We start from the raw sequence: 16,263 nt of genomic DNA, 5'->3' as shown, positions 1-16,263 counted from the left end.
ACTTGTCTCACTCCTTGAGAAAAAAAAGGATTTCAAGAATTGGTTTAGGTTATAAGAAGCAGACCTGCATGCAGACATTTCTCCTGTATTCTGATGATTTTTACCACTGGAGTACATGTCTGTAGAGGTTGCGAATCTAAATTATGTCTTTGAAAGTACTTTCACGACTTAACTGTCCTTTCAATCTTAGGCTCCTCACATCTAAATTGCTCTGCACAGCTAGAACATGTCAGCTTTTGCATTATTCATTGGTACAGTATTTTTAATTCTACAGAGCAGTGAAAACACATTGATCCTTGTGCCATTCTCCTTTGGGATTACTTTATAGCTAACATTGCACCAATTCCTGGCATCACATGTAAGATTAGCCGTTCTTTCTGCATTACCACTCTACTGACTCAATACTCATGGTTGCACTTCAAGTCAGTTACTTACAAAACTTGTTACTACTTTGAGAAACTTCATTAAAACATTCCTGGAAATGATATAGAGTAAAAATCATATCAAAAAGAGGTGTTGATATAGTCGTATATCTTAGCAGTTCTCTACGGTTTTAAAATTATTTTTGAGGTGTACTGCGCTTACCCAATGAAAAGCACCCATCATTTAGTACTGAAATGTTGATGCTGAAACTACAGCTAAGATATATGCTCCTCTTTTTAATTTAGTGTTTGAGTTTTAACTATTGCTATCTTAAGGCATTTAGAAATCTTGGAAGGAAGTGAAATTTGACCAGCACTAAATACAGTAGACCCTTGGTGTCTGCTGGGGTTTGTTTCAGAACCACCCCCAGTGGATACCAAAATCTGTGTATACTCAAGACCCATTATATATATTGATGTAGCAAAATGCTGTCCATTATATAAAATGGCAAAATTAAGATTTGTCATAGATAACAATTCATAGATAACAATTCATAGATGGTTGAATTTGTGGATGCAGGATCCATGGCTATAGATTGCCAACTGTAAAGCTGCTATGTCAAACAACAGTATGTTTTATTAAGGAAAGAGGAAGATTATGGGAGGAAATGGGGAAAAGACAGGCGAGGGAAAACTTTGTCCCGAAGTAATGCTTTTTTACCTGAGGTTTTGTTTGAATGCCCCTGAATTTTAGGTGCTGTCTGGATATGCCTTGTGTTCTACTGACTCTAATTTGAATGCTGCAGCCAAATCCAAGAACTGACCAGTGGCTGGGCATGGGTATTTCATAGAGGGGCAAAAATCCACTTTATTTTTCTATCCTTGATTTTAGAAAATTAACTTATTCTTTTGTTTGGTTGCTTGCTCTTTGAATACCATGGACTAAGTCCCACTGAAGAATGCTGGTACACAATAACAACAAATTTCACTGAATTCAGTGGGCCTTTGTTCTGAGTAAATAGGAATGGGATTATACCTTAGTCTTTGAACACCTAATTTCCATCTGAACACTAATGAAAAGTTCATGTTTTCGGGTTTCAACCTCGTTCCTCTGTGGCTTTTCCTCCCTCTCTGAGTACCACCATATTTTGACTCACATCTAGAATATAAAACTGTAGAGAACTCAAAATGTTGATCACCTCTTCTGGGATTTATGGGACCAATAATAAAGGAATATTGAAATCACAATTGCAATTCAAGCCATGTGTGTGTGTTTGCATGTGTGAATACAATATGGCTAGTAATATACCCTATGCCCCACCATTTCAAGTGGTAAGAGTTTCATTCATGGTTGGTTGTAGTTGCATAGATATAGCAATTTCAAGTTTTGAAGCACACTATATATTAAATTGGTCACATATTCAGTGTCCCAAATGTTACATGCATCTAATGAAGTGCCAATGCAGAAGCTGACTGGAGAAATATTCTGTCTGTGTTGCTCAGCAAGCACCTTTGGAGACAAATCTTACATTCAAGGGGAGAAGGATGCAATCTTTATCCCCTGCAGCTTTTCTCTTTTCTCGCTCTCCCTGAATCCAGCTAATAAGAACAGCTCCTGTTTTAGAGTTTCCACGACCACCAGATCAAACTAGTAATTTACTTGCTCTGAATTTTGTCATCTTTTTTATTGGTCTTAATAATAATACTGTTCTAAAGCGGCTTCTGGAGTTTTACTAATGGCTCAATAAGGCAACTTATGATTTCTGTGCATATGGTGCTCAGTGCTAAAGTATTTCCTGCAAATTTAATAATCCAGCACATGTGGACCCAAAACGGCAGCAGATGTTTTATAGGATTTAAAATTAGAACAGAAATGTTTCTAATGGAGAGTTTTTCTTGCTTCTTTAATTGACAGATTCTGTTTATAAGCTACTCACCAAAACTTTAATGCAGTGTGTACAGTGGCTGTTTGCGAAAGCATAATGGCATCAGTGTAGGTCTACTTCATATTTATTTTTCGTATTTGCTTTCTAAATGCTGGTTAGTAACTTGTTACTCAATAGTAAGCAGTTTGTGTTACCCGTTTCCTGCAGTGCACAGAAGCCTAGCAGCAAAATGTCTGATATTGAATTGGGAATGAAGAACAGTTTGAATTTACACACTGATTGTTCTGCTATCTAAAATCAGCATGTGATACAAAACTGTCAGCGATGACTGGAAACCCTCACAAAGTATAGTTGAGAAAAAGTGACTTGGAGACATGTGGGGCTTATTGAGATGTAAATACTAATTGTGGTTTATAAACATCAGAGTGGGACTTCCCATTTTTGAATGTTATTTTAAATATCTGCAAGTAGCCTTTTAATCTCTAAATATTTCTAAGACAACATAAACAATAAATAAGGGGAAACAATTCAATTTTAAAGCATTGAAGTTTAATTTCCTCCATGAGCAATAGTCTTCTACTCTTTCCTCTGTGATTTCTCATTCCCATCCCTACAACAGTTAGTCTGCTGGCTCCTGAGTAGATTGAGGTCCTCCTTAGGCAGTTTCCCCCCTTCCGAGATCTTCCACCAAAATGATTTCTACTCCTGAAAAACATGGCTTTTCCCCAAGCCTGCTGCTACTTGTGTCTTATATGTGATTGATTTTGTTTGATTAATAAGTAGTGCTGTTTGCAGCCCTTTAAAAACAAGAAATAATAATAACAAACTTTATTTGTATTCTGCCCTCTCTCCCCAAGGGGATTCAAGTAAATGCTACAAGTAAAAATTGAGTAGGGAGCCTTAAGCAGTAACATAAGAACTAAAAGCTAGGGAAATAAGGCGTTTCCTCCCTCTGCCCATAAACCCAAAACATTGCTGTCTTGATATTCTCAAAATATTAGGTATCCCATACCTCCCAGCTGTCCCAATTTGTCAGAGACTCTCCCAATTAATCCTTTATCATCCCTATTTTTCTGCTGCATTAAAATGTCCTGGAATTTTTCTCTTGCATTTCCCTCTTGTCTTCAGCTTACTTCAGTTGCTGAAAATTGCATTCAAAGTGTTAAAATAATTTGCTCGCAATTAAGGGCCCTTCTACACGTACCTAAAACCCAGGAGGAAATGGGTTAAAATAACCCACTTCCTCCTGGGTTTGACTCTCCACCTGCTCCCACAACTCTGGGCTTTCCCTTGGCGGGTGGCTAGGTGTCATCCCAGATCAACCAAAGGTGGATCCAGGACAGCATCCATCCACCTCCAGCCCCCCATTCCTCCCTCAAAACTTACCTGAGGGGGTCTGTTGGCAGCGCAGGCCACTCCGGAGACTCCTCCTAATGCTTGAAAATGATGCATCAGGAGGGGGAAGGAGGGAAATTCCCCCCCCCCCCCTCCACCTCATGACAGGTCATTTCCAAGCATCAAGAGGACTCTGCAGAGGACTCTGCATTGCCTGCAGGCCCCTACAGTATGTTTTGAGGGAGGAATGGGGACAGCAGGGGAGGGAGTGGGCACATTCCTCCTCTGGGCTTTTGGGAGCCCAAAGAAGTGGGATGGCTGTGGGGACTGACCCACAGGACTGTGGAAAACCTCTAAAGACCTGGACTTTAGCTTAAGGTCTGGATATTTAGTGGTGTTTGATTAATGTGGAGTGAACCAGGAAAACCCGGTTTACTCTGTGTTACTTCGCTTTTACCTGAGGTGTCATTTAGATGCCTCAGGTAAAAAACGAGACAGGTCCTGCATTTTGAGCCTGTCTTGAAAGGTCCCGGGTCAGCAGGAGACTGGAGAGGAGAGGGTGGAGCAGGATCTTGACCTTCCCAGTAGGCTTTGGCAAAAGCAAACGGCCTCACATAACTTGTCTAATCTTTCTTGCTAATAATTTTTGCCATCTTGACTGAACTCTGGTCTTGTTTCTTCATCCATGTTTTAGATACTGTCCTTTTTTGTCCCAAGCTCCAACTGTAATGAAGATTTCTTCCAAAGTAGAAACTTGGCAGCGTGTTTTACTCATGACAGTTTGCAAGCTATTTCAAGTATACAAAAGATGTCTGATCATGAAGTAGTCCTTGTAAATCAAAATTTACATAATGTACATAACTCTGTTTTGATAATATAGTATAACTCTCCTATACTAACAAACACAATCCTTAGAAGGCTTCTTCTTCTTTTTTTTCTTTTTTTAAAAACAAATTGCATTCTGACTTTATCCCTGAATAAGGCCTTCATTTTCAAAGAATGCAACATCAGGAAAACAATAGTTAAACCCATTATGCATCTGACTTTGAGGGAGAATGTGCTGATTCACTAGAAACCTCTTTCGTGGGATTCCAGTAGATGCTTTGAGGTAGTGAGCTTATTGCTTCCCAAGGCACAATGCACTCAGGCAGCCTCTCTCTCTCTCTCTCATCCTCCACCTCTCCCTTCCCCTCCCTCAAGGTGAAAAATTAAAGTTCCCAATGCAAACTCAGCACTTTAGTTATCTCTCAATATTTTTTCAATGCCCGAGTCAAGCATAAAAGCGGCATCCTCTTGCATTTACTGTATCTGAACAAAGCTCAGGGAGATGAAAGTGAAACGTATTTATATTGCTTTGTAATCCTTCATGCTCTTATCACAGTGGATGCTTTGCCTGAAGGAAAACAAATATGTAATACACTTACATATTTTGGTACAGGATGTTGGTGGAATGGAGGACAAATAGTACAATTCACAGCGAAAGCATTTGTCATCTGGTCTTTGTATTATGTATGATAAAGGGAGCTCTGTTCTCCCTTCACAAAGCCCTGGAGTACTACGAGGTGCTGTTTGATTCATTATATGTTAGAAATGAGGGCAAGGATCCAAAGAATCATGAAAGTAGTTTTGTCAGTGCATGCAAGCTTTTAGGCTTGTTCTTCTCAAAAAAAAATACTCCTAAATGTAACATTGTGAACTGCTTTTGAACTTGAGGTTAGTTTCTAAAGCAGTCTATCACATTCCATTGGGGTGAACTGTTCATAGAGGAAGGGAGGCTGGCAGGTTACAATTTCCAACAGGATAGTACAAATCCCTTGCATGAACTGAAGATTACAACTCTATATAATACTTGCATAGGATTAATTCTCATTGAACTCAGTTATTTTCAATTTATTTTACAGTAGGCATCTCTAGGGTTGTTTTGCACAGGTTGATCATTTGGAACAGGGACAGTGAACACAATCACTTCTAAGCGTCCCCTCTCACGGAGCACAGCTAAACCAGCCCCTTGGTTTTCCAAGGAGTTGGTGGTGATGCAGTAAGTGAGGCAGAGACTAGAGTGATGTTGCTGGAAAACTAAAAGCGAATCTGAGCAAGCACGGGCTAGAGCATATTTTAAAGCCTACTCTATGGCAATGGAGGCAGCAGAGAAATCCTTTATTGCTGCCATCATTCAAACATTCAAATACAGAAAAAAGTGAACATTTCCAATCAACTGACCCAAGGTTTTCCTCAAGTTTAAGCAGCTGCTTGAATTTTAGCTGCTGGCATATTCCAGATACTCAGGAATGTGTGAAATTGTGATAGTTATAGTTCCCAGGTATGGAAAAGGGAAATGTGAAACTTTCAGGAATAAAGTACAAAGGTTAATAGAAAGGTGAGTGTGTTTTTTGTGGAGGGAGAGATAGTAGGCAATTCTTAGTAGCATTTGCCTTCTTCCCCAAGATCAGATCAAAGTTCAAATTTGGAATGGTATGCCAAGCAACTGCTTGAAAAATCACAAAATTGCATCAGTGTGATGAAGGAAAATGGTTGCTACTCCAATAGTGATAATATTTAGCTGCTGCGTCTCATGAGAAACATGTAACACTACAGTGAAATTCTTGTTATTTGTTGTCAAACTGACTTTGACTTATGCTTGACTGATTTATACGTTCTAGCCAAGGTGTTTAATTTGTTTATTTTTAACTCCCTGTTTTAATGTTTTATTGTATTATTGCACATGACATTGAATGTTTGGCATTTTTCCCCTTTAGAAGCTGCCCTGAGTCCCTTCGGGGAAAGAAGATGGGTTAAAAATAAAGATGATGATGATGATGATGATGATGATGATGCTATGAATAGGAGACCTCCAAGATCAGCTGTCCTGTTCTGATCTTGAAATCTTAGAGCTGTGGCTTCCTTGATTAATCAGTCCACCTTCTTTCCACTTTACCAAACATTGTCAGGGGCCCCTGGTGGCACAGTGTGTTAAAGCGCTGAGCTGCTGAACTTGCAGACCAAAAGGTGCCAGGTTCAAATCCCGGGAGCGGAATGAGCACCCGCTGTTAGCCCCAGCTCCTGCCAACCTAGCAGTTCGAAAACATGCAAATGTGAGTAGATCAATAGGTACCGCTCCAGCGGGAAGATAACGGCGCTCCATGCAGTCATGCCAGCCACATGACCTCGAGGTGTCTATGGACAACGCCAGCTCTTCAGCTTAGAAATGGAGATGAGCACCAACCCCCAGAGTCGGTCACGACTGGACTTAACGTCAGGGGAAACCTTTACCTTTTAAACATTATCATCTTCTCTAAAAAGTTATGTTATCTTGTGATAAGGTAACCCTTATCCATGGAATTTTTAAAGCACCAGATATAAATGTTTTCAGGACTGGTAAACTGCAGCATAATTCCAATAGAGGCATCACCTTACAATCATACAATCATAAGGCTGAAAGAGACTACAGGGGCCATCCAGATCAACCTCAGCCATGTAGGAATGCACAATCAAAATACTCACTGCAGATGGTAATTGAGCCTCTGGTTAAAAACCTTGAAAAAAAAGGCGATTCTGGCACACTCCAAGGCAGTGTATTCCACTATCAAACATCTCTTATAATCAGAAAGTTCTTCCTAATGAAGTGGAATATCTTTTCCAAGAGTTTGAATTCACTGTTCTGTGTCCTAATATCTGAAGTAGCAGAAAAAATATGACATTCTTTCAAATATTTAAACATGACTATCATATTACCACTTAACTTGCTCTTCTCTAGGCTAAACATACTCAGCTCCCTGAGCTGTTTCTCGTAGATATGGTTTCCTGATATTTTACTATTTTAGTTGCTTTCCTTTGAACAAGTTTCAGATAGTCAATATTCTTTATGAACTCAGGACTAGACACAATATCCCAGATAAGGTCTGACTAAACAGAATAGAGTAGTACAAATTTGATAAGCATGCCCTCTATTCCATCATCCATGTCATTGAACTCTGTGGCACCACACTAGTTTCCTACCATCCAGGATGAAGAACTGGTTCAGCTGATCAAACAATTAAAAATGCAACTAACAGTAGCATTGTCAAGCCAATAGCTTGTTTGCAAGAATATCATGGGAAACCTTGTCAAATGCTGTACTCAGATCAAGGTATACTACATCCACCACATTCCCTCCAAGCCTAGAGGAAAGATTTCTTGACTTCAGGTACCAAAGAATAACATAAATGTGCTGAGCTTTTGAAAGTGACTAATTTGGAAGACTTGTAGACTTATGACCAATTGATAGCAAATAGGGCCTTTTGATTCAAATGTCAGGGCAAGAGTACTACGGAGAAGAAAATAAATGGCTTTCTAGAAAAGGAAAAGGGCACCTCTAGAGAAGTTGGTATTCATATACTATTTTTCTCTTTAGTAACTGGAGGGAAATTCTTTTGAAAACCCCAACAACCTTAGTAGGTGTATTCATTTTACACAGGTTTGGTTGATGTTGGTTGTTTAGTTCATCTGAATAATTTAACAGATACCCACATTTCCAGGTGCTCCATGCTGAGATTATAACCTTATTCACCTTATCTCACCATAGGTTGATGAGCCCAAGTATAGGGTTGAAGCAACCAGATAACCACTAATGAAGTATTCAAAACAAATTCAAGGTGAATGCAAATATGAACATGCATACTGTGTGTCCGCAATGACCTCAGAAAGTTTTGCAGTAGCTAAAACCCTATTGAAAAACTTTAGTGGAGTTATAATATTTCAGTTTTACTATAGCAATACTAGTGATGGGTGATCTGCCCTCAGTTTTCTATGGAATTGGTTTAGTATTTTCAGGTTATCAGGGCAAACATTTGGAGTGAACTTCCATCTTGTAATTATAGTGCACTGTATAGTAATATGCTATATATGCTCATACAAAGCATTGCATTGGCTCTAAAAATTGTAGTTTAGTTTGTGGGCAGACAATGGGTGTTCAGTGCTGTGGCTTAGGAGGTCCACCAATCTATTTCTTCACATGAAACCAAATGAAACTAAATGTCCATTTAAAAGTGTCATAGTAAAGGGACCAGCGATAATAATTTATGTGCATTAATAATTTATGTCCATGTTTCTTAGAGGTCATCTAGCTTTGGGCACCTGTATCCCCTGATTCCTGGTTGTTTTGTCTTAGTTAACATTCTGAAAGAACTGCAAATGGAAGCCCATATCTTATTAGGCAGGAGTAGACAACTGTTAAAGGCTATAGGGCTGCATTCATCACATGAGACTATGAGACTGCCCTGCACTCGCAAAAATTGAAACCTGTGCTTTGCCCCTATGGAGTTCCTTATTTTCCTTACCTCATATACTGGTATCCAAGGTCCCAAAAGTGGGATCAAAGGAGGGTTCCTGCAACTTCAATATTTATATAAAAATAATGTGTTTTTTTTAATTTTCAGAGGTATCTTGTATGACAAGCTGCTACACTTGGTAAAATTCCCACTTCTACAGAACTATTAAAGATGCAATTTGAATGCGAATTTTCTGCTTCTTGGCAGGTTGTTGGACTGGATGGCCCACAAGGTCTCTTCCAACTCTATGATTCTATGCAAGAGCACTGTCATTTTTTTGCACCCGGCTACTTAAGTACCACCCAGGGATGTGAGTGATCATTTGCTTTGAATCTTCCAGTATTAAATTTTCCTAGAAGTGAAGAACTCAAATGCTAAGGAGAACTGTGGCACTATTTTCAAACTTTTGGCAATTCTTTTTGAACAAATATTCAACAAAGAGCCAGTGTTTCTTTGGGTTGCAGCCTAAATTTTCTTGAAGATGAACTAGTTGTGTCCAGCCACGCGTTGCTGTGGCGTAGTCTTATGTGGGGTTTTCTTTGTGGCATTTAAGGTGGCCTAGGATTCCCCTAGGTATAAATCACCCAAGGCTTGAAGCTGCAAGGCTATTCAATGGTATTCAAGTTGTCCATAAAATCCCACATTATCTGGTTTGAACTGGATTATATGGCAGTGTGGACTCAGATAACCCAGTTCAAACCAGATATTCTGGATGATCTGCCTTTATTTTGAATGATCACCTGGTCAAAGCCATAAGAATAAGAATAAGAATGCTCTGTGAGTGACCATCCAGTCAAAGCCATAAGCGTTGCTGTGGCGTAGTCTGCTGGTTTTGAGGAAAATGTAATAAGTATGTTTGTTGGACAGCAGTGGCCATTCCCCAAATGGAAGAGCAGGAGGAATGAGTGCAGAGGTAGGGGGAAGATTTGCGAGAGGGAGAGGAAGATTAGGAAGGACTGGCGCAGTGGAAGATTGCCCTGTGAGAGGAGGAAGAGGAGGAATGAGTGCGATGGTGGGGGGAAGATCTCCCACCTAGATTTCCCTAGGTAGGAAGGAGCGAGGCAAGTGTGATTTATATACCTGTGGAGTAATCTCCAGTGTAGGAGAAAGAACTGTTATGTGTTGGAGGCAAGAATGAATGCTGCAATTAATCACTTTGATTAGCATGTAATGGCCTTGTAGGTTCAAACCCTGGCTGATTCCTGCCTGAGGGAATCCTTTGTTGGGAGGTGTTTGCAGGCCCTAATTGTTTCCTGTCTTGTAGCTTCAAACCCTGGCTGATTCCTCCCTGGGGGAATCCATTGTTGGGAGGTGTTAGCTGGCCCTGACCATTTCCTGCCTGGAATTCCCCTGTTTTCAGAGTGTTGTTCTTTATTTACTGTTCTGGTTTTAGAGGTTTTTTTAATGGTGGGAGCCATGTTTTGTGCATATATTTGTGTATATTTTATCTGTAATTACCAGGCATCGGTAGGAATTGTGGGAGTTGCAGTCTAAAACACCAAGAGGGCGTAAGTTTGCCCATGCTTGGTATATATTATAATGTTATGTGAGACGGTAGGGGCTTGCGCCATCTTGTTGGGTCCTCTAGGTCAGGGGTCTCCAAACTTTTTAAACAGGGGGCCAGTCCACGGTCCCTCAGACCGTTGGAGGGCTGGACTAGAGTTTAAAAAGAAACTATGAACAAATTCCTATGCACTCTGCACATGCCTCATTTTGAAGTAAAAAACAAAACAAAACGGGAACAAATACAGCCTTGATGTTAATAACAACAACAACAACAACAACAACAACAACAACAAAGAGGGTTGAAAGAGACCCCTTAGGCCACTGAGTCCAGCCCCCTTCTGCCTTTGTGCACCCAAAGCACAAGCAAAGCAACCCTGACAGATGGCCTCTCAGCCTCAATGTTAATAATAATAATAATAATAATAATAATAGTAATAATAATAATAATAATAAAGAGGGTTGGAAGAGACCCCTTGGGCCACTGAGTCCAGCCCCATTTTGCCTTTGTGCACCCAAAGCACAAGCAAAGCACCCCTGACAAATGGCCACCCAGACTCAATGATAATAATAATAATAATAATAATAATAATAATAATAATAATAATAATAATAATAATTAAGAGGGTTGGAAGAGAGCCCTTGGGCCACTGAGTCCAACCCCCTTCTGCCTTTGTGCACCCAAAGCACAAGCAAAGCATCCCTGACAGATGGCCACCCAGCCTCAATTTTAATAATAATAATAATAATAATAATAATAATAATAATAATAATAAGAAGAAGAAGAAGAAGAAGAAGAAGAAGAAGAAGAAGGGTTGTAAGGGTGGTAAGAAGGGGGTTTAGCCCAACCCCCTTCTGCCCTTGTGCCGTGGGGGCCGGATAAATGGCTTCAATGGGCCGCATCCGGCCCCCGGCCCTTAGTTTGGGGACCCCTGCTCTAGGTGTTTTGGACTTCAACTCCCACGGTAGGTTGTTTGGGATTGTGGGAGTTGAAGTCCCAAACTCCTAGTGCCCATGCCTGGTTGATTTATGTGAACAGTGAGGGACTGTGGGGGCCATTTCTCAAGGAAGGGTCTCTCTGCCTGCCTTCATTTGGGGGTCTCTCCAACCCTCCTTTTGCCAGCTGGCTTCCGAGGGCAGAGGCAGCGAAGGGAAGGGAAGGGAAGCAAGGGCTTCTTTTCCCCAAAAGCACAGGAAGGATGCTCCAGGCAGGACATATATGGAATATATATATATATATATATATATATATATATATATATATATGAGAGAGGAAGAGAAGGAAGGAGTGTGGCAAGATTTCAGAGAGAGAATGGCAGGCCGGTGAGCAGCTGGGTGCCCCCTCGTAGAGGACGGGATTGGGGGTTGCACCATTTTGTGGCGGCAATTGCAAGCGGCAGGATTTGAAAGGAGGAAGGAGTGTGGGGATGAAGAAGGAGTGCTGGGGCTGTGTGGGAGAGTGGGCTACCTTGAGCGGCTTGTGTGGAGGCCAGAAGTCAAGGACGCTTCTGAGGAGATGCAGTGCCTTCCCTCAGGGTTAGTTATTTTGAACAGTCTTTCTTCCTCTGGTTTTTTCCCCCACGTGCTGGAGGGGCGTGAGGTTTGAGGCAGCATGTGCCCTGTTTGTTGTTGCTAATTTTGCGGGTTTTAAAGACCTTTTATCTGTGTGCGTATGTGTTTTTCTTTGTCGTGGTCAGTCACTGGATAGTCAGGCATTTTGTTGCTACATTTAGTGTGATTTGGCCCAGTGGTTTTGTTGTTACCTCGGTCCTACAAACGAAAAGTACATTTTTATATATATAGATGCTAAGGAGGAACTTCCTCTGCTTCCTTTCTTTCAATGCAGATATAAAATCTCACAGGTTCATATTTGGGATGCTATAAAATTAGACCAACATTCAGTTTAAAATTAAATTGAATAAAGCAAGCCATTGACCAGGCAGGAGAGAATGAATTCCATGTATATTATTTTCAAAGGGAATTATTGAAGTGAAATCGCCTATTCATTTTGCAACAGATGATATGGCATTAAGACTTTCATAAGGAAGTCTTTTGCCCTATCAAGAAACAATCCATTCAGATTAATTCACTTCATCACTCTGATGGTTACATGACAAGTCTTGCCAGAGTTCATACATCAGGCATCTGTGCCTCTGAAAAGCTTCACATTCGTAATAGGCTGTCATTCAAGTGTCTAATTCCATCTTGTTGTTTATTCTCTTTGTGATTTGTTGGATTGTTTGATGAATGTCAAACTAAGCTTATCACTCTTCTATGAATGGGACAATTTAGCATTCTTGCAATTGTCTCTTTCTTTGACAAGGTTGGGTGGCCATTCTTCATGTGTGCTTAAGTAATGTGTTGCTAAATAACATCTTCCAAATCTATGATACGATCTACTTCCACTTACCTAACAAAGCATCCTAGGACACTTTTACACTAACTTCAGGACAGAGCCCCGCTCCGGCCATCACATTAGGTCATGTGACTTTTGGCTGAGGACCCGCTCCCAACTGGGGTGAAAGCATTGCCGGAGGCTTTGCTCATAACATGGGTGGCTTCTCGTGTTGTTTTGGCTTCCCTGGAGCCAGCATGGGGCCTTGGCACTTGGGCAACATTTCCCCCATGTGATGGGGAAAGCGTTGCCAGATTAATCCTGCTGCCACTCTCCTTTTGCCCCGATGCCAAGCAAAGTGGGACACTTTGCTTGGCCTTTATGATGAAGTCATAAGACATGGTTCCATCCAATTTTAGGTCAGAAAGCTTGAGTTCATTAAATTAATTGAGCAACTTTACCTAAGCAGGTATGTACATTTCAAAGTCTTCCCAACGTTTAACATATATTGGTCTAGCGATTGAAAATAGATCCCATTATTGCTGTGAGTGCCTTATACAGATGTCTACATTTGTCTTTGTGTCATTGGATTGGAAATTTTATGACATGAACTGGATACTGCTACACCCAACTGTGATATTGCCATGTTCTGAGATTCAGTGCTGTCCCTGAACCAGAGCAGCATTACAGTGTTACCAAAAATTAATCAGTGAACTCCCTTCCGAATTTCATAAGTGGGAGCAATATGATATATAGGAACCAATTTAGAAAATATCCTGGCTATCCATATACTTTACACCAAGTTTGAGCAACCGTGAAGGCAAGCCAATTTCCATCTACACATACTCCTGGTATCTTTTTCTAGAACCAAAAGTGACTTCACTTCCAGTTTGTGTTTTGACCTGTTTTCATCCATTTTGAGGATGGTTGGGGATGAATGAAGCAAATCCCTCTTTGGGGTGATTTTTACATATTTGGGGTTATTTGATGGGAAACTGACTGGAAAAAACATTAAATTGCAAGTGTAGTCTAGTGACTTTGTGATCCAGGTTAAAACCATTTATTTCCATGGGATCCTATGGTTCTGCATCAAACCCCATAGGATAAAAAAAAACACAGTGATTCAGGTTAAAAGCATTTATTTCCATGGGATCCTATGATTCTGCAGCAAAGTCCATAGGATACAAGAGACTGCTGATGGGCAATGAAACAGGACAGGAAATTTTGATGATTCCCATCCCACCTGTTTTTCAATTGAGAATGGGAATGAAGTGCAATAAGAGGTAGGAGTTCTGAAAACAATTGCTGACCCGTGTTCAGAGTTCCCTCCTTTCAGGATATCTCTGCCTCTTTTCAACCACTGAGGGCTATGCATGACAGCCGGAAGTAGTTTAACTCACATGATGAGCTCACTGCCTCTCCATGCAAGAGGCTGATGTGTCTGACAACTGGGAAATTTCTCAGTGTAATAAGGTGGTAAAACTATTGTACAGCTATTTTGTTTTTCTACTTTAAAAGATGTTTAGTGAGAAGAAGATGAGAAGATGGAGGAATGAGTGGATAAACATGGCAGGATTACACGTGGAATCAAATGTGTGTGGGGGCTTTGAATTTTTCTGTGAAAGAAATGGGGTGATCTCACTTGGAAGAACCCTTGGTTTATACATTGTGAATGAAGGCAGATCCAACCACTGTGTACCACTGGCGAATGGCACTTTAGATGGTAGTATTAATCTGTGTGAAGTCCAGCCCATGGAATGATTTGGTACAACTTGGCTTGGCCCAGCAGACCACTCCACTAGTGATTGTAACACAAAGCATCATCATGCTGTCCTTTGATCAGCTCTATTATAATGAAGTCCATGTTTTGGAAAAAAAAAAAGCACATCCTTAGGTACTAATTGTGTGCTAACTCTCTGTGTGCGGACATTTTACAAATGTTAACAGAAGGAGGGGGTGAAATAGCATATATCTACAACATGAATAAATTATTTTATGTTTTCTTTATTGAAAGATGATACCCAAAATCCAAAGGGCATATTTATGCACACAAAAAGCCTCCTAAATCCCTTCTCATTGCAATGCAAGACTTGTATTTAAAGCTGCTCCCCAGTTTTCTATAAAGTTCAGACACAATTCATAAAGTAGTGAGAGGCTGTGAGGCTGTTTTCAGAAGAGGCGAGAGTCAGAATTGCAGAGAGCCTATTTATATGATGGCTTCTTTAATTTATTAGTTTAATAAGCTGCCATGTCTTTTCCAGGAAAGCAGAATAGCAGTCCTTGTTCCAGTTTGGACTGCCACATCTATCTCTTGTGTAATTACAGAGAGCCATGTTGTTTACATGTCGTGTGCCTTGTACAAACAGTGGTTATGCTAACTTGAATTATATCACACATAGGGAGTTGTAAAGAATTGGTAAATAAATAAAATAATTTCATAGCTGTACATATTTCATATTGCTAGGCCTTAAGTAGGTGGTGACTGCTAATGAACTAAGAATCAATCTGAATAATCGAAAAAGTTAATATTTCTGCCTGGCTGATCAATTAAACAACCCCCCTAGTCTTTTAAAACCAAGTGTATAGCTGTGTCTTCGGAAACAACTTGAATGTAAAAGATTTATTATCCTGTATTCCCAAGAACAAACTATAATTGTGCAGCAGGCTGAAAAGACTTGGTCCTGTTTTCTTTGTTGAGTACTAATGAGAGCATATTGTGCAGAACGTACTATTAGGTATGTGCTGTGTCAAGCAATATGTATTCTAACTTCTTATCATCCATAGTTTATCTATTTTATATTTTTATTTTTTATCTTTAGGGTGTTCCTGAGAGCCATCAACAAATTCTCTGAGACTATGAACCAGAAGTTTCTGGAAAACATGAACTTTGAAGAACAAGTAAGTGACAGTTTTGTTTATATTATAGTTGTCAACAACAACAAGTAGTAGTGGCAGTAGCAGCAGTGTAAAATCCATATTGTTATTGACAGTACTACTCCAAATATGAACAGAATTGGTCAGGTAAATAAGAGGGGCTGAAGTCTAATACAAGTGTAGCAAAACATCTCAAGTTTGTTTTGCCCTAGAAAACTTAGGATGCATCTGCACTGTAGCATTAATGCAGGCTGACACCATTTTAACTGCCTTGGCTCAATTCTCCTCCTCCTCTTCCTCCTCCTCCTCCTCCTTCCTATATTTTTTATACCCCGCTTTATCCCTCAAAAAGGGTACTCAAAGTCATATCTAATTTAAAATATACAAATTGCAAACATTAAAAAAGAATTTAAACATAAACAGGACTAAAAAAATCACAATTAAAATCCATCAAAACATATTCAAAGTTAAAAACCACAGCAACCCCTGACTTGATTTTAAAAACCTTAATCTTTAAAATCCTGCCTGAATAAAAAGGTTTTATCCTGCCACCAGAAGGGCAGCAGGGAAGGAGCAGCTCTGGCTTCCCTGGGCAGGGAGTTTCAGCGTCGAGGGGTAACCACCAAAAAGGAAGGCCCACTCTCTCATTCCCAGATTGTGAT

General features: G+C 40.1%; 1 protein-coding gene across 1 annotated transcript in view; it reads left to right on the top strand.

Annotated features, from left to right (window-relative positions):
- The window catches only part of dock2 (dedicator of cytokinesis 2), a 377,601-nt gene that overhangs the window by 261,176 nt on the left and 100,162 nt on the right, over positions 1 to 16,263 (top strand). Inside the window, exon 30 of the mRNA XM_008104636.3 lies at positions 15,547 to 15,625. Within this exon, the coding sequence (XP_008102843.1) occupies positions 15,547 to 15,625 (79 nt within the window). The remainder of the gene's footprint in view (positions 1 to 15,546; positions 15,626 to 16,263) is intronic.

Source organism: Anolis carolinensis, chromosome 2 (genome assembly GCF_035594765.1).
Source record: "Anolis carolinensis isolate JA03-04 chromosome 2, rAnoCar3.1.pri, whole genome shotgun sequence".
Classification (NCBI taxonomy): domain Eukaryota; kingdom Metazoa; phylum Chordata; class Lepidosauria; order Squamata; family Dactyloidae; genus Anolis; species Anolis carolinensis.
The sequence above is the reverse complement of the archived record's forward strand: the minus strand, read 5'-3'. Positions and strand labels throughout refer to the sequence as shown.